Source organism: Lineus longissimus, chromosome 6 (genome assembly GCF_910592395.1).
Source record: "Lineus longissimus chromosome 6, tnLinLong1.2, whole genome shotgun sequence".
Classification (NCBI taxonomy): domain Eukaryota; kingdom Metazoa; phylum Nemertea; class Pilidiophora; order Heteronemertea; family Lineidae; genus Lineus; species Lineus longissimus.
Genome location: NC_088313.1, coordinates 12,273,170 through 12,291,449, shown reverse-complemented (window position 1 = coordinate 12,291,449; position 18,280 = coordinate 12,273,170). Strand labels below are relative to the sequence as shown.

Below are 18,280 nucleotides of genomic sequence, written 5' to 3'. Positions count from 1 at the left end.
CGATTATCTTCATCGAATTGGAGTTTACGTCCTCGTTTCAAAGATTTCTGGTCGATTGTCGTCACCGAGTCGGAGTTCACGTCCACGTTTCAACGATCGTCACATGGTCGGAGTTCATGCAAATCTTTTGATTGTTGTGTTTGTACGTTTTATGTTTATTTTAGACCTACTTCTCAATGCTGGCTAGATGCATGGCTTGATGTTATGTTATCATTAATCCTGATGGTTCTGGTCATCATTCAGACACGAGGCTTTCGAGCCTCCTCGGATCACTTGATGAGCATGATTGACTGGCGAGATAGAAGACACTTGCCAGTAACTCGAAATATGATTCTTAATCAGGAATGGATTTAATAACATGCCCGCCTTACATTCCGTTTCTTATTTTTGATGGTCCGCATGGTTTCGGCTGCAATTCTTCTTCTGTTGTTCTTGTCAGGAATTACGCATTCCTGAACCAAGTCATTTCCTGAATCAAGTTATTAGTTCGACAAGTCGCTGCAGCTGCATGGAGCCAGGAAGTCTGAGGAAATCCTTGCGGATTAAGCTAAGCTTAATCGTCTAAGCACCTTCTTTCATCTCTTAACATCTGTTAATTTGTAATCTTGTTTACTTAGTCAATAGTTTGTAGAAATAAAGTCAGTTGTAAAAAAGATACGATAGAGTCAAGTTCACCATCAATTTGTAGTCAGCAACTCCCCAGTAGAAAACCCGAAGTGCGGAGTTTTCGACATGGTGCCGTGACCAGGATCTGGGAAATTCACCGAGTAAATACACAACGCAATATACTAACGTAAAGGTCAAAATGGATAAAATCGATCAACTCAAGAAAAACAGAGACTTGTTACAGGAAGCCTTGGACACCGGTTTCGAACAGGCAAATGCCGTGATTGAAAAGGAGTCACCAACGAAATTCGAACTGTCAAAAGTTGAAGCATGTTCAACAGAAATCGACGAAACGTTCGTCAAGTTACAAAGTCTAAACGTGGAAATAGCGAAACTAGTTACAAAACAGAAGGAAGATGACCTAACCAAAGAGGAAATCTTACAAACGAAACAGAGGAATATAGACAATCGAACCAAACTAGTGCACGTGAGTAAGTTTGTAGAATTACAGTCCAAGAAAACGGTCGCAAAGCCAGCGACAGTCGACGCGCCAGCCGCGTCAGTACCCAAAACAGCGCAACTGCCAAAGTTGAAATTACCGACATTCGATGGGACTTACACATCATGGAAATCCTTTTGGGACACGATTGAAGCAGATGTTCTCAGTGCTAACTATGCGGATATCACGAAATACAATTATATCAAGGGACAGTTAACGGGCTCAGCGACAGACGCTGTTGCTGGTCTTCAAGCTTCAGGGGAAAACCTGAAAGTACTGGTAGAAATCTTGAAAGAACGTTTCGGACTACCCCGAAAAATCATTCGATCACATGTGAATAACCTCTTAGAAATGCCAGGGCCTGCAGGACATTATAATGCTCTCCGGGAATTCCACAACCGGGTAATGGGGGACATACGGTCCCTAGAAAACCTCAACGTCGATATCTACAAATGCGCTCCGTTTATTGTTCCAATCATCGAAAAGAAGTTACCGAAATTCTTCCGGGAAAAAATGGGAACCTCAGGGCAACAGGATGCTTTTGACTTAAAGCGATTCATGCAGTCTTTCTCGGAACAGCTTGAAAACGTTGGAGAACGCGCAGATGCTCCTCCACAGTCGGATATCAGTCATAGGAAAAGTTCGCAGAATCAGAATCGAAACCTGAACGGGAGTAAAGTTTCATTGGATTCGTTTGTAAGTGTGCCCGCAGCCAAACCCAAAATGTGTCAATTCTGCAACTCCGGTCACAGTTGTTTTGAATGCACTCTATCGCCAACAAACCGATACAATGCCGTTTTCAACAAACGCCTGTGCAGCAACTGTCTTCGAACATCTCATATCGCCAGGGAATGTAACAACCGCAGCAAATGCCACACGTGTGGTAAAAAGCACCACACCAGTCTTCACGAATACTTTGAACAGAAATACAGAAATTCAAGTAACACAGAAATGTGTGCCGTAACCCCCAAGTACTCCGATGTACAAAAAATCGATATCAATGATCACGTGGGATTTAAAACAACAAACGTGAACTCCAAAAAACGCGCAACCAATAGGCCGTCCACAGTTCTACTAGAAACAGGGTATGTTACCTTACAGAATAAAGGGAAGGAAGCCACAGCAGGAGTGCTGATTGATAGAGGAAGCATGTCCTCTTACATTCGCAAAGATACAGCACAAAAGCTTCAACTCAACCCGGTGCGTTCCCAATCCATAAGTGTTAATGGCTTCGGAGGCCACTCTTCAAAACGGCAATACGACATTGCAAATGTTGAAATTGCAACCACTGACGGCATCAAAATAATTGAAGTTCTCATCACCGATGAAATAGTCAACCCCATCAATCAACGAGGATGGAATACATGTAAGGAGTACCCATACATAGCGAACATTGAAAACAAGTTAGCAAATAACTTTAGTGCCGATGAATTCACCGTGGATATCATGATTGGATGTGAAAATCGTCTAGTGAAAGGGGACGGGCCGACAGTACAGTATTCAAATTTGGGATGTTTTGTGTCAGGACCACTGTTTCCCGTTAAAATCGAACACTCCGTTATTACATCAGCAGATCGAATCAACACAACCGCAAACGAACATATCATCGAGGACAATGATCCCGAGATACAATCACTTGAGGAATTCATCAACAGCAGCACTCTTCAGCCAACGGATGAAAATGACACTGATTTCGATGAACAGTTTAAATCGGACTTCATGCAAAAAATCGAGTTCAAGGATGGGAACTATTCGGTTCCGTTACCATGGAGACCAGACCACGCGGAACTACTCACTAACAGAAGGGAATGCGAAGCCAGGCTACGTCAAGTCATGGCAAGATTACGTAAGTTAAACCTTCTCAACAACTACACCCAAGTAATGCAGGAAAACCTGGACAAGGGTTTCATCTCAGAGGGCAGCCCAGATGACTGTGACACCGGCCACTATTTGCCTCATTTTCCCGTACTCCGTGACAGTGAAACAACCCCCCTGAGAATCGTTTTTGACGCCAGTAGTGGTAGCCCATCGCTCAACTCATGCCTTTATGAAGGACCTAATATGCTTCAGGACCTAACTGAACTGATCATACTCTTTCGGACCAAACGGATTGGTCTGTCCGCAGATATCGCTCGTGCCTTTTTAGCTGTGCATTTGTTAGAATCGGAGAGGAAGTGGGTTAGATTCCTCTGGTATAAAGACAATGATGTCTCGAAAGAACTGATTCCTTATCACTGTAACACTGTCATATTCGGAAATGTTTCCAGCCCATTCGCCCTCGCTATCACTCTGCACAAGCATCTGTCTAGTTACGATACCCCAGTTGCCAAGGATATGAAAACAAAATTCTACGTTGACAATCTGTTAACCGGAGTCGATTCAAATCAGGAAGCATTGGATTACTTCCAGGAGTCTCGTGAGATCATGAACCACGCGTCTTTCAATTTGCGCCAATGGAGTTCAAACTCGGAAACACTCGATGAAAGAATCAGATCGGAAGGAGTACAAACAAAATCTGACATTGTAGGGGTACTTGGACTGAAATGGGATACCAAATCTGATCAGATTTCAGTCGCGAAAAAGGATCTCAAATCATCAGGAGAACTTTCAAAACGTAAAGTAACATCTCAGACCGCATCAATCTTCGACCCGCTCGGAATTGTAGCACCGCTGACAGTCCCTGCTAAGTCTTACGTGAACAACCTGTGGAGAGGCCAAAAAACCTGGGATGAACACTTATCAATCACCGAACGGCAAGAATGGGAAACAATCAAACAGGAGTCCCTCTCTCTCACGCACATGCTATCTATACCCCGTTGGCTAGGGGGTGACACCAGCAAACCGTTACAAATCGTAGTATTCTGTGATGCATGTCCCACCACCGCCATTGGTTGTGTCGCTTACGCTAAACAGAACAATAAAGTCGCCCTCATCGGCTCTAAGAACAAAGTCATCTCAGAGAAAAATGTCAATTTCACAGTCCCTAAGCTTGAACTGATGGCCATGGTCTTGGGGGTAAATTATGCAGAGACCTTACGAAATACCTACATCAGTCAGTATCAGACAATCGAAGTGGTATACATCACTGATTCAGAGATAGCGCTTTATTGGCTCAGATCCAATAAAAAACTCAAACAGTTTGTTCACAACCGCGTGCAAACAATACGTCAGAAGTCAGACTTGACTTCTTGGTACCATGTGTCAACCAAACAAAACGCTGCAGACATCTTATCACGTGGTGCGACACATCAGGAATTGATGGACTCTTCATGGCTGCAGGGACCAAAATGGCTCAAGGATGATAAAACCACGTGGCCTTTAACCGCACTTTCCGACCTAACCTTGAACAGTTCCGTCTCTCTGACAGCCGCGTTTGAAATGCAAAATGACTTCGTTGTTACAAGCATGGTCGCAACAACACCTGTCGCAAGTATCAGCGACGTTATAGCACAGGACAAGTTCAGTTCATGGAATAGACTTCTGAGAATTACCGCCTTAGTATCACGCGCTTTCAAACCCGGACTCAAAAACAGGAATAAACTGTCTGCACAAGATATCGCTAACGCGGAAGAAAAATGGATTACAAATCTTCAAAACGAACACTATAAGCACGTTACGGATTACTTGAAGTTAGAACAAAGTGGAAGGCATAAGCTGCCTTCTCGACCCACAATCATCAGTCAATTAGGGCTCGTTCTTGACAAAAAAGGAACAATTCGTTGCGGCGGGAGGCTTACTAATTCAGACGTCAGCTCAGACAGGAAGTACCCAATTCTCCTGCCAAATCAATCCTACATAACAGCGTTAATCGTCCGGAACGCCCACCACAACGTGGTACACTACGGCTTAGGGTCCACCATGGCTTATCTTCGGGAGAAGTATTGGGTCACATCAATGCGCTCAACCGTTAAGAAAATCATCGGACATTGTGTAATCTGTAAGAAAGTGTCTGGGCGTCCATATCTGACTCCCATCGCACCACCACTGCCAGACTTTCGGATTAACGACTTGTCAGCTTTCAAGTCCACTGCTGTAGATTTTACATCACACCTCTACGTACGAATTAAGGACTCGATGCAAAAAGTGTACGTTTGTCTCTTTACGTGTTGCACCACGCGAGGCATACATCTTGAAATCACGCCGGACTTAACTGTTGAATCATTTCTAAGAGCTTTCAGACGTTTCACTTCAACACATTCAGTGCCTAGCCTCATTTACTGTGACAATGCCAAAACGTTTACAAGCGCCGACACCGAGCTGAAACGGCTGTACAACATTGTGGGAACAGAACAATTCCAAAACCACCTGTCTAAGAAAGGAATAACATTCAAATATGCACCCGTACAAGCCAGCTGGTTCGCTGGCGTTCATGAGAGACTGATTGGTGTGACGAAACTGGCACTTAAGAAAACCTTGCACAAATCACTCGTTCCAATTGATGAGTTTCAAACTCTCATCAAAGAAATTCAAGCAACGGTAAACAACAGACCACTCACATATTTGTCATCAGATCCAAATGAACTCAAAGCGATAACCCCGAATAATCTGATATACGGACATGATATGTCTTTGTTGCCACACGAAGGAGAAGATAACTTGGATGTAACATACGCCGGCAGAGATAAACTTGAGAAATTGGCGTACAAACGCGCAGAACGACTACAAACATTCAAGAAACGTTTCTATGACGAGTATCTCGCTAGGCTACGGGAACAACACCAGTACGAACTTAGCAAACAAAATGCCAAAGCTGACATCATTAAAATTGATGACGTCATTCTTGTACACGACAAGGATGCCAAGAGGAGACACTGGAAACTTCGGATCATAAAAGAACTCAACAGAGGCCAAGATGGGCTGACCCGATCTGCGCTTGTCAAAACTGCCACAGGGCAATCTAACCGAGCAATCGGAAAATTGTATCCGCTTGAGTTAACCGTTGACGAGAGCATCGAACGGTCTGCGCAAATCAAATCTGTTCAAAAAACAAAATCTCGACCAAAACGGTCAACCACTGACATTACGAGGCTCAAAATCAGAGAGCACTTGGATTACTACGGACAGTAGATATTGTGGCGTACGTGACATTCCGTTTTAATATTCACTTCGTCAAAGCTATACACTTGGGCAATGTATAGTAATGTGGATGCTCCCCTCCGTCGGGGTTACGACGCCTGTCGTCCATGAGAAACTGAAGAGACAATTAACATAATCGAATTGACATTTGAATTTCATCTATATTGAAATACTAGAACATTATCATGGAATATTAGTTAGTTGTAACATGTTTGACACCATCGTGCTATAGATATTCATCTTTTGATCATCACCATCTCGACATTTAGTTTAGAAACTTTAGAATCTCAATACGGATTAATCTCTTTAACGTACTTTGCATGTATTGAAGCTTATCTACCATCTCATGTTTACTTCAAGTATTTTGTGTAGTTAGCGGTTTCGAACACCGTTTAGTATCAGTCAGTCTGGATTGCAGACCACCGAGGATGATTAGCCAATCACTGTTTAACTATTCAGGGATTAAAATAATCATATGATCAAAGGATTAACCATGTGCTTGCGGGCGGCGGGAGGGGGGAATGTCAGGAATTACGCATTCCTGAACCAAGTCATTTCCTGAATCAAGTTATTAGTTCGACAAGTCGCTGCAGCTGCATGGAGCCAGGAAGTCTGAGGAAATCCTTGCGGATTAAGCTAAGCTTAATCGTCTAAGCACCTTCTTTCATCTCTTAACATCTGTTAATTTGTAATCTTGTTTACTTAGTCAATAGTTTGTAGAAATAAAGTCAGTTGTAAAAAAGATACGATAGAGTCAAGTTCACCATCAATTTGTAGTCAGCAACTCCCCAGTAGAAAACCCGAAGTGCGGAGTTTTCGACAGTTCTCCCCGCCGTACGCGTTCAAGTATATGTATATATAGCGTCAGCTATCTTATGTTATTACTCTATTCCCGATTGAGGGTCTCCCAGATTCGCAATGTACAGCTCAACTCTGCTTATTTATTACGTTTTTAAATTGTATGGCTTGCGATTTTGTCAGGTCCGGCCAATGGTCTGCCACTGTAGACCAGTGCAACCTGATCAGGGTCGGACAATCGGCGACTAAACCGGTACCCCAACCAGAGTCTTTGACTTTGGTGTGGAGGGTGGCCAGACACCCAGATGGAACTAAAACCAATATCCATCTTAAAGAGGTTGAATAGCGCCTCCAGAAGCAAGCAACAGCGCCACCCGTAGCAGAAATAAGAACTGCTTAGTGACGTCATGGTTTCCATATACGGCATCTCATTTGCATATTTTTACAACCTTATTTACTACGAGTTATAAATATGCCAGTAGCACGTGGATCATGCCGGGCGGCGCTGTCAGGTGTTTCCACTATGGGTTACATAATCAGTTACAAAGAGGCCAGTGTTCTAGTAAATGAAGTTAGCAATGATAGCGAAAGAATGTTAGTGTATGTTACGCAGTCAATAGCGATAGTAGTGAGTTGGAGAGAGGAGAAAATGGAAAATGGAGAGAATAGTAGTATGGATTTCGAGTCCCAAGAAGAAACTTTGCAAAGTTTTCATCAAACTGATAATCATATTCCTTCCTTCTCTGTCTCCAACAATTAAAAGTTGCTGCAGTCAATCTGATGCGTTTATCCGCGAGCGAATCGACGAGACGAAGCATTTTTCAAGCATCCGAATGGTTCCTTACAGATCCGCAAGGGGCGCGTTACCGAAAATGTTGCAAAAATCAATAACGTGATCGTAAATATTGTCATATTTTTCAAAATGAGAGTATGTAAATGATACGCAGACGGTAAACCAATGAAAGGCCAGTATCTATTGAACCTTACAAGTGATTTGGGGGCCTTGAAACTCCTTATATTTATCAATGAAACCTTATTCCCGCCTAAGGTTTTGACCGGGCCGTCCAAAACTCCCCATTTTTTGACGGGCCATTCCCTTTAAGAGCTGATGAGCTCATTGTTGATTCAACGGCCATCTGGCAACTCATGGAGAAGAGATGGGTTCCGCCAGGAGTTACACAGCGGAAGGTGGTGTTACAAATTTTAATTGCTTCAATGCTAACCCACTTTAAGTTCTTTTTACGTCTAATCATAATTATTATGATGTTATTGTCAGTGAACAACTTTCTTGGGCATCTCATAAAACACAACCCATGCTGGAATGCAAAAAAGATTTAAAAAGTAGGGAACAGAGGTTTAGAAGTTTATGCTATACCCGATTAAATAACTGATAAGACGACAGAGATAATGCATTTGCCTTCATTTAATTAGAGCAGGACTGTACATTCGTAAGAATATTCTTGCAAAATTCTTAATATAGTTAAGATCTTAACTAAGAAATCTTGCAACGAAATGTCCATGCACTTGTTCACAAAACTGAATAATATCTTTAAAATCACATACAAATCTTATCTCGAATTTGGACCGAAAGAGCTGCGATAATTGATTCTTGTCGCATGCAGATGCGATGACCACCGTAAACATGGTTAACGAGCGATTTTTGTCGCATGCAATCATGATCACAGGTCGTAGTGACAAAAAAGCACAAGTCTGCATTTAGGCTTAATGAAATAGCTACAATTACATTTTGTATATGTAAACATGCGTATGGGGCCTGATTCAATTCCGCGATATCAATTTTCAAAGCGATCGATGTCAAAATATAAAGGCCAAGCATTGTTTTCTTTGAATCAATTTTACCAAATACAGTTATTGACGCTGGTTGTGTTCTTATGATTAATCGTCGTCTTGTTAAAGCCACAGTTATCGTGTAATCAGGCTCTATTGCATCGGTTGTTTCTGTCGCTGCAGAACTAGGGACACCAGATCAGAGAGGTGACTAAACATGCCATTTTCGTAATTCACCTTTTTCCTGATCAGCACCTGTTGCAGCGGAGCTCTGTTGTTGGGGAAAAAATATTTCCTTCCGACATGATGTCGGCTGTTTTCCCCCGACAACAGAGCCATAACAGCAGAGCTCCGGCACGATAGGTGCTGCCGATCAGGAACTAAAGAGGCTAATATGGTGCTTCGGAATTGGATCCGAGGCTTAAGGTCAATGTTGAGATACCAATACCCTTTACGTTGTTGCCAAAAAATTCCGTCGAAACCCGCGCCGGTTTTCAATTCTAAAATAGTTTTTTTAAGGTAATTTTTTCAGTTGATGTGTCTGGCATTTGACCGACGAATGTTTGGGGTCACCGCTGACTGCAGCCTTAGCGTACATAATTTGTGCACAAATACAATTGCGATATACATGTACGCTCGTGCCATGCAAAATTCTTCTTTTTTTTCACATAACTCAGGAGGCTCTTGGTTGAGTTTCCTAAAACTCTCATTTCCACAAACAGAAAGAGGCTAACTTTGATTTGTGATACCATTGTATTTCAGAATGACACTTCGACAATCAAATCATCATTGAACCATTCCCGAAATATGCTTGTCTTAATAGAAAATTTCGCGTTCAGGATGTTTTCGCCAATTTCGCACGTAGGTCATGATCGCGAAAACATTCTGCCGCGAAAATCCTTGAAAGGTTTTTCCTTTAAAAGTTTATGAATATGATTTTAATTCGGAAGAATGGTCGCTCTAATGACGGGGATGATGATGATCATCATCAACATGCTGATGACCAGCTGGTGTTATCGTGCCATGTTGCGGAACCCGAACTGACATTTTGTCGCCTCATTTGCTGTTCGTGTTCTGCTAAATCACGGATGTAGAGCAAACGCACGCGTACCCCACATCAGACACAGGTTTTTAATCGGCGCGTATTTCAATCTAGTTGCACATAAAGATCCTTTTAAGCAGCACCATGCAGGAGCGCTAGCATCCTGGGTGCGGTGCTGTTAAGGTACACTCAGGTTGGTCCTTGGTACACTTAAGGTGCACCCATGACGACATTTGCCCTTTCAACGACACTGACTGTATTACATGTATTAGGTCGACAGAGATATTGTGAAGGATAGACAACTACATATAGATGTAGATGACACTAGTAAATTTGTTTTAGCTATATCGTGTATTCAAGAATGTTAAGAAACAATCACATGCAAATATTTTTCTGCAGAAAATCTTTTGAGAAACCCATTACTTTTCTCTAGGAAAAAAAACGTAAATGCAAAATCGTCTCAGAAATTTCTATTTTGAATTTCATTTATTCTAAATGAAATTTTAAAAGGTGCTATATAGGTTTTTCATGTATGATATAGAACGTTATTTAAGTTATATAGAATCTATATGTTTATAAAATACACTGAAAGTCTATATAGAATTTGTTCATACAATGTCACATAGGATCTTTGTGGCGACCGGAACTCGCACATACATCAGCACGCTGATTGACAGCTATTTAGCTTAATATGCATACACTCCTTTATACTATACGATCACCTTGAACCAATCAGATTTCTTTATCATTGTTTGTAACTTGTACTCTTTATGCTTGTGCTTCTTAAATTTGATATATTTAGTTGTTTTTATGGAACCACGGCGTTCGCTTCTTCTTTTACTCTCTCGGATAATTCAACTCATTTGTGCCACTGCGCACAATCTTACTTGCGCACGGAGTTTGTGGCAATAATACGTGGAGTGTTTGGTATAAACTGGTAGAAGGAATAACCAACAGAGGAAGACATTTCATTTTATATTGATTATAATTTGGCCGTTATTTGCCGCTTCAAATATGCTGATTAGATACATGTACCTTTAACTGAAACTTCAACATCTTCCTGAAGATTTAACGCTTAAAGTTTAAACCCGTGTTGTAGAGTCCTTTTGGGATGTCAAGATTCGGAGAAGGATGACAATTGAACCATATTTCAAGATGAGACGAATGGTTGCCGTCGGAGTCATTAAATTACATGTAAGAATTTCAATGAGATAATTGTCCTGTTGCGTTTCATCATCAGAAACTGGCCTGTCTGCACTCAAATACATTGTGGAGGAGCCCTGCAACTTGCTTATGAGTATGTCGTTGATTTCAAGGATCAATTCGTGTATTGGCGATTGTTTTCAGGTAGGCCTATGTCCGATCAAATCCCCGCAACAAATCTGTAATGACTGCATCGACAATCTTGACATTTTCTAGTATGATGTGACTTTCCTATGGGAGTTGAATAGAATCTGTGAACATGGTAAGACTATTTAGTTGCCATTATATTATATAATTAAGCCTACTTAAGTTCTTGTAGGCGTAAATATTAGTGTTGGTCAAGTCTCGGAATCCAACAGGCGACGCGCGACGCGCGCTGGTCATGTCGGCTTGGCTTTGTTGTTTTCTTCGTCTCGAAAGTAAATATTACATTGCGTCAAACTCATGTGCCGGGCTTAGCCTGGCCAGCTATTCATTATACGAAAAAAACACTGTTTATACGAAAAAGAAAAAAAATTTGCGCTGAAAACACGGATTGGAGACATAGTTGAATGGATTCAGGGGTAAAATCTACATGCGCATACAAAAATACGGAGATTCCATCCAGCGATAAAGGCGGTGGTAGACATAAACAGACTTTTACCAGTTCTACATGAAGAATTTTAATACTTCATGTAAACGACAACCTACATTACTATCTATATATTTTAATATATAGATAGTAATGTATCTATATTTTTTAATATATATATAGTAATGTAGGTTGTCGTTTAAAAACCCTAGCTATACCGGTATAGATTCTTTATAGCCCTTGGGCCGTTTTCTTGAAAGGTTTGTTACAGAGAGTTTTGTCTGTCGTGGTATTAATTTGCAATGACACCATCAATATCAAAGCAGGTCGTCCAATCGAGAATTCTATTGGTTGAGTTCGTAGACCGTGTAAATGCAATTCATACTTTTGATGCGGATTATTGCACGTCCTGACCAATATGGACAGAGCTTCAGCAAGTTTAGTGTTTTCCTCATTCCATTTCATGACAATGTACATTAACGGAAATGATAACAATTTAACTTTCGCAACCTTATCAGTTCAGTCAATTCTTCGATGTGGTTTGGCATGCTCGAATATTAAGATGTGCGTTGCCTTTTTCATTACCCACCAGAACGACCATGACGGCCATGATCAAACGGGAGCCTGTCATCTTCACAGTGATGCGGCTACCAAGGGCTGGAATTGCAGAAACCAGAAAACAGGACATCGGCTATGGAAAAAGGAGGTAGCCCATATTTCTGTTTTTATATTTGCAGCCTATTTTGCAATAGAGACATAATTTGCTGTTGATGCATGCGCAACCGGTTAGACGCCAGGACGGCGGTGCTTGCACTTCCCTGTTTGATATCCCAATTTCGTTAGTCCTAGACTGGTTGCCTACCAGGGCTAATGAGGCTAGTCTCCCGCAAACATAATACATCTACATGTATTTAGTATATTTAGTATGTTAGGTTTAATTACAGCTTGTATGAATGACTCGTTCAATGGAACGATCTCCATCATCCGCGCATTGCGCACATCGGTGTTAGAATTTTCTTCCCGGCGACAGTTTCTGATGACCGCGTACGTAATTCTACCTCAGAGTGGGACTCGGAACGGGCCATGGCTCCGATTTAGCGGAATCTGCAATAAATATTTGAAATGTTTCATAAGTATCAAATTGTTCAAACGCTATGGTTTTCGACTAAGGAAAAATCCAAAATGCATGACAAAAATGATCTGCATTGTTTTTCTCGGACCATTTCCACATCGACCGTGGTGGAGAGAAGAAAAAACGAAGCAATCTTTACAATTGAATATCATGTATTCAATATCGAACTTTTCATTTTCACTAGGGTGTTTGCGCCCATTTTTTCCAGATTCCGTAGTTTTCGTAGATTCCGCTTAATTGCCATGACCGTCTGGATGAGATGCGGAGTAGTGCTCAACCTCTCTAATATAATTATATACAGGGTGTTAAAAAATACTTTTACTTTTTGAAATCTTGATAACTTTTTTAAAAACAAAATTATAGGAAAACACCTTTAGATATGGAAAATAGAGGTTTCGAACATTTTGTTTGAACACCTGCATGAAACGGTCCAATAGTTATTACCTACAAGCTATTCAATTTACATGTAATTTTATTCAACCAGTTCCCGGTTGCTCAATCAGCGTTATGTTAACGTGGCGTTAGCAACATTTTTCAGCGTTAAATCCTTAACGTGGCGTTTGCTAACTTAGCGTTAAATTTGGGTTGCCCAAAGTCATTTTAACGCCAGCGTTAGCTAACATTGCCTAAATGCTGGCGTTAGTGCGTTGCTAGGAAAATTACCCACAATGCAATCAAGTTCCTCCCAAATTTTCCAAGATGGCAGCCTCAAGTACTGAGAGTTTTGTATCCGCACCAAAAATGAAAAAGAAGAGGGAAAGGGGGTCCAACTGGACCCCAGAAGTCACCATTCTACTTGTGGAATTGGTTGAGGTCCAGTTGGAGATGCTTAGGGCAAAGTTTAGTAACGAAGTCAGCAAAAGCCTAAAGATGAATGTCTGGGATGGTATTGCAATGAAGGTGTCAGCCCTGGGAACAACCAGAACTGCAACCCAGGTGAGGGAGAAGTGGAATTCGTTGGTTTCCAAGGCCAAGGAGGTGCATGGGCAGCGTCGACAACACATGGGCAAAACTGGTGGCGGGGCATGTATGGCGCCATTGAATGCCATCACAGAGAAGATCATTGACATATTCAAAGATGATGCTAGCTTCAATGGTGTTGTTGATGGTTTTGAAACAACAATTGGCCAGCCTCAACCCCTGGATATGCCTTGCAAGAAGAGGAAGACAGTTGTTGACCCACATCATCATGGGGTGCACGCCAGCACATCTGGTATGTGTTCATTATTTTACAACTTTTTTGATAAGTCAACCTTTATTTTGAGCTAGAAAGAAGTTTTCTAGTTCGTCTGCTTGTTTGGGAATCCCCAGCAAATGGGAAACTCCTCCAACTACGTCATTATTGGCACACTGCCAATGTACATGTTCAAAACACATGCTTGCCAAATCACACGATACCAAATATACCAACTTGCCACACCAAATATCCTCGTTTCCCCCGTAGAACACTGTTCAAACAAATGATCAACATCTTATAAACATACTAAAAGACAGACTTACTATAATGAACCATCTTTTTTTGTATCATATTACTGTGAATGAATACAGATTTCATTTGGAAATTTGTGCAACATTACCTAGCTTCTGGAAATGCTTGATGCGAACTGAGCATGCTCAGTGGGCACACATAAAATATGAAGTGCCATTTCAGCTAAACTTTTTTACAGTGCAATACAATAATAAACAACTATCAAAGTACAGATAGTATAACACTTAATTAGAAACATACAGAAATACCAGTTTACAATACAGTGAAAATGAAAGCTTAAAGGGAATAGTCAGCACATTTCACTGACGACTTTTATACAAAAATAGAAGTTTTGAAAATAGCATTATTTAGTGCTTAGCCTAATGTCGGTCATGTAGATCTAAAACATCTGAAAAATATTAACTACCCTTTAGAAAAGTTAATCTCTATAAATACTCAACTCTTAATATATTAATAGGTGGACACCTTGCAAAGAAATGAAATCATCTTCAACATGTTCAATTGTTGAAGAAGGACGAGTAGACTTTTTAAATAGTATTTACAATTTCTACAAAAAAAACCTCTCATTCCTGGAATACCTGCAGCAATTGGAGCAGGGCCAGGTAGAGTTTTCATACCACCACTTAAGCCCCATGAGGAGCAAGTACCAGCCTCTGCCATTGTCATTGCTGAAATAGGTATGATTTAAATTATTGTGTTTTATTGGCAAGTTAGACCAACTGATGCATTCACTGTTTGAATTCTTTGTACTACAGTATCAGACTTTTAAAGTAGTGACAGAATACAAATTTTGATAAAATACCAACTGTTTTAATGCAGACTAAAATCATCTAGCTTGCTAATTTTCTGGTCGAATTTCAGGTCTGCCAACTTCTGGATATCCCAATGACGACATTGAAGAAGTCAAAACAAGCATGACTTATGAATCAGGTAATTGCTACATACACTATACATAGGTTTCATGACATTATTTTTATGACATAAAACAAGCATTCATTTTCGAAATTAATTAACCAAGAATGAATAAAACCGTGTCTCTATTTAAACTTGCCAACTACCTGTATTTCAGATTATTTGGAACTGTGCTCAGCTGGCCCCACACCCCCAAAATGTGTCATGACAATGAAGACAAAGACTAAGAAGGTGGTACCAGCGAAATCAAAATCCTCCAGGTCAAAAGTGGGATCGGTAGGATCAGCATCAGGTTGGTATAGCTTTGCAAACCTTTACTGACAATATTCTATAGGCTATACTTCTCACTTGATTAATTGCTATGCCTTAATATCTTAGTACTTGGTCAAGGTTCAGGTAATGTCAAGAATAATATAGACTAGTCTTCATTGATTTTTGGTGCTATCAAAGAATGAATTACACATCAAGTAATATGATAATAATAAATGACTGAATTATAGGTAACAGCCATAGTATCACACAAATGTACTAAATGTTAGACAATGGTATGTGTACCTGATCGAAGATTCATATGTTGTCATTTTCAGGCTCTAAAGTCAGCAGCCAAGACATTCGCGACCTTCAGTTGAAGGTGTTGCAAGCCACTTTGGAGGCGCAGGTAGCTTTGGCAGAGACCCAAAAAGTGCAACGGGAGGAAGCCAACACCCATATTGCACTGATGAAGGTCAAGATGGACTACTTACGCGAGAAAATGGAAGAGGAGGCCCTTCACAAATTTGTGAATTTTTAACTTTAAGGACTGCCAGGACTGTGTTAATGTGTAAAATATTAACATGTACATATATTACATTGTACATTACATTATACATTACAGCATTATCATAAACGAAATTGTACATGTATTTATTATTAATGAAATGGTATTAAGATTCAAGCTGAGCTTGCGTTGATTAAATTGCCAATTACTAACTGGGGCTTAATTGAATTTAATCAGTTTACTCAAGATAGCATTTTAAAAAGGGAAACTATAGGCATTGGTTAGGGGGTTAAATTGGTCATCTTCAGGTGACTAATATACACAGCAAGGGCACTTGGTCATGTCAGATTCAGTATGAAGTATGGAATGGTTTTAACATACTGTGAGATATGAGAGACGATATAATTGGCTGCTTCATCTATTAACTTTATCTTGCCTATACCTAGCTGCTGCCTATAGTTTACCTTTAGAAGTATTTGGTTGCCAGGTAATCCCTGTAAAGTCGTCCATTTTCTGGCCCATCATAATCGTCTCCACCATCACTATCACTGTCGCTATCAATGTCGTTATTCTCAAGATCACTGTTGTCACTCTCGTCCTCTGGGGGCTCCCGTTCTCCCCTCATGACTGCAATATTGTGCAACACTGTGCACGCTGACACAATCTTTACCACACGTTCAGGTTGCATGCGAACTTCGCCATGCAACACATGGAATCGCCGTTTGAGGACACCAAAGGCATGTTCAATGCGAACTCTTGTGCCACAGAGGGACTTGTTAAAGTGCTGCTCACGAGGTGTTGTAGGGTTGGGGTAGGGGGTGATGAGGAATGGCCTGCAAGGATAGCCACTATCTCCTAACATCATCCCGTCCTCTCCCCTTGGGTTATTCGCTTCCATGTGGACGGAGAGGGCTGAGTTACGGAAAATGTAGCTGTCATGGGTAGCTCCAGGCCACTTTGCCACTATGTTTGTGAACTTTCCTGAAAATTTACACAACAATAAAGATACTACAGGAATCCTATTTCAAGTGGGAGTCAAAGTGGTTATAACATCACTGACTAGGAGAAAAATTCCCAACATACATTAAAATGCAGATAGTGCCCCCTTTAAACCATTGAATTAATACCAAGTTTGCACCCCCTATATCAGCACTGCATGAACTTGCATGACCTTCACCTCGGTCATAAACAAAGATGGCAGCTTCTGTCAAAACTTGTCAGAATTCAGGGTGAAAAATCGTAGTTATTTCATCAATTTCTGCAAGAAATAAAGGTTAGGTATGTTAATAAATACTTACCAGTGTGGTCACAGACTGCCTGGATGTTTAGGCTGTGGTAGCCCTTGCGATTAACGAATGACGCTTCATAGTTTGGGACCCTTCCCTGCTGCTGAGGCTGCTGTGGATCATCATCATGTGGATCTTCCTCTGGCCGTGCTGCATTTGGCATTGGCTGTGCCTGCTGTGGTAGCTGCTCTTCATCATCTGCTGGTGGTGGTGGTGGAGGTGGTGGTGCTTCTACTGGCAAGAGTGGCGCATTTGGGCATATAATCCTCACATGGGTGCCGTCTATGCAGCCGAGTACTCTTGGGAAGCCTGAGATGTTGTAGAAACCCATCTGTACTTTACGCCGCTCTTCGACTTGGATTGGCCATTTTATAAATTCATCCCTCCGGCGGTGTAACGCAGCACTTACATCACGCACAGCTCTTGATACTGATCCCTTGTCTACACCAAGGGTGTCTCCTATTGCCTCCAAAAATGCCCCCGAAGCAAAAAAACGCAAGGCAAGGAGCACTTGTATTTCCACTGTGAGGGCCATTGACCTACCACTTGCTCTTTCGAGGTCCTCTCTCACTAAATCACATATAAATTCAATCCCATCCAACTCAAAACGATACCTTTTAAATAGTTTCTTATCATTAAAGCGCTCAAGATGATTAAAAGTGCGATTATATTGTCGAATTGCCTGAATTTGTGGCTGAAGTGGAAAGATTGCAATGTTGGCGGCCATGTTGGATTTGCTGCTAACGCCAGAAATCTCCTAACGCTGGGTTTAACTGAGGCTGAGGAGGTACTTTAAATTTAACGCCAAATTTAACGCCGGTCTTTGCCTAACGCTAATTGAGCAACCCAAAAATATTTAACGCCACGTTAATGCAAACGCTGATTGAGCAACCGGGCCCAGGGCTGGAGTGTCAGTAAGCAACATATGGACAGTGCCATGTAAAATGAAGGGTAGATATTGCATAAGTCACCCATTAATGCATGACTTCACACAAAAGTCTTGCAACACGGCAAATTACATTCACGCCATGGTATTTACGGTGATGTTATCGGACTCCATTTCCGATCTCCTGGGGGTTTCTGCCTTGGGGAACTAACTCATGGATCGAACAAGGAAGAAC

General features: G+C 41.2%; 2 protein-coding genes and 1 long non-coding RNA gene across 3 annotated transcripts; 2 read left to right on the top strand and 1 right to left on the bottom strand.

Moving 5' to 3' along the window:
• The first annotated feature begins 805 nt into the window (after positions 1-805).
• Positions 806-6,172, top strand: LOC135489973 (uncharacterized). The gene has a single exon (XM_064775613.1). It carries the CDS (start codon positions 806-808, stop codon positions 6,170-6,172), a length of 5,367 nt encoding a protein of 1,788 aa, XP_064631683.1.
• An 8,664-nt stretch (positions 6,173-14,836) lies between these two features.
• LOC135489906 (uncharacterized) lies at positions 14,837-15,333 on the top strand. The gene is made up of 3 exons (XR_010447257.1): positions 14,837-14,881; positions 15,066-15,134; positions 15,274-15,333. It is a non-coding gene; the product is annotated as an uncharacterized LOC135489906 (long non-coding RNA).
• A 1,006-nt stretch (positions 15,334-16,339) lies between these two features.
• LOC135489972 (putative nuclease HARBI1) lies at positions 16,340-17,980 on the bottom strand. Its single transcript, XM_064775612.1, has 2 exons — positions 17,172-17,980; positions 16,340-16,854 (listed from the first exon to the last, which is right to left on the bottom strand). Exons 1-2 carry the CDS (start codon positions 17,884-17,886, stop codon positions 16,340-16,342), a joined length of 1,230 nt encoding a protein of 409 aa, XP_064631682.1. The 5' UTR covers positions 17,887-17,980.
• Between the last annotated feature and the right edge of the window lie 300 nt (positions 17,981-18,280).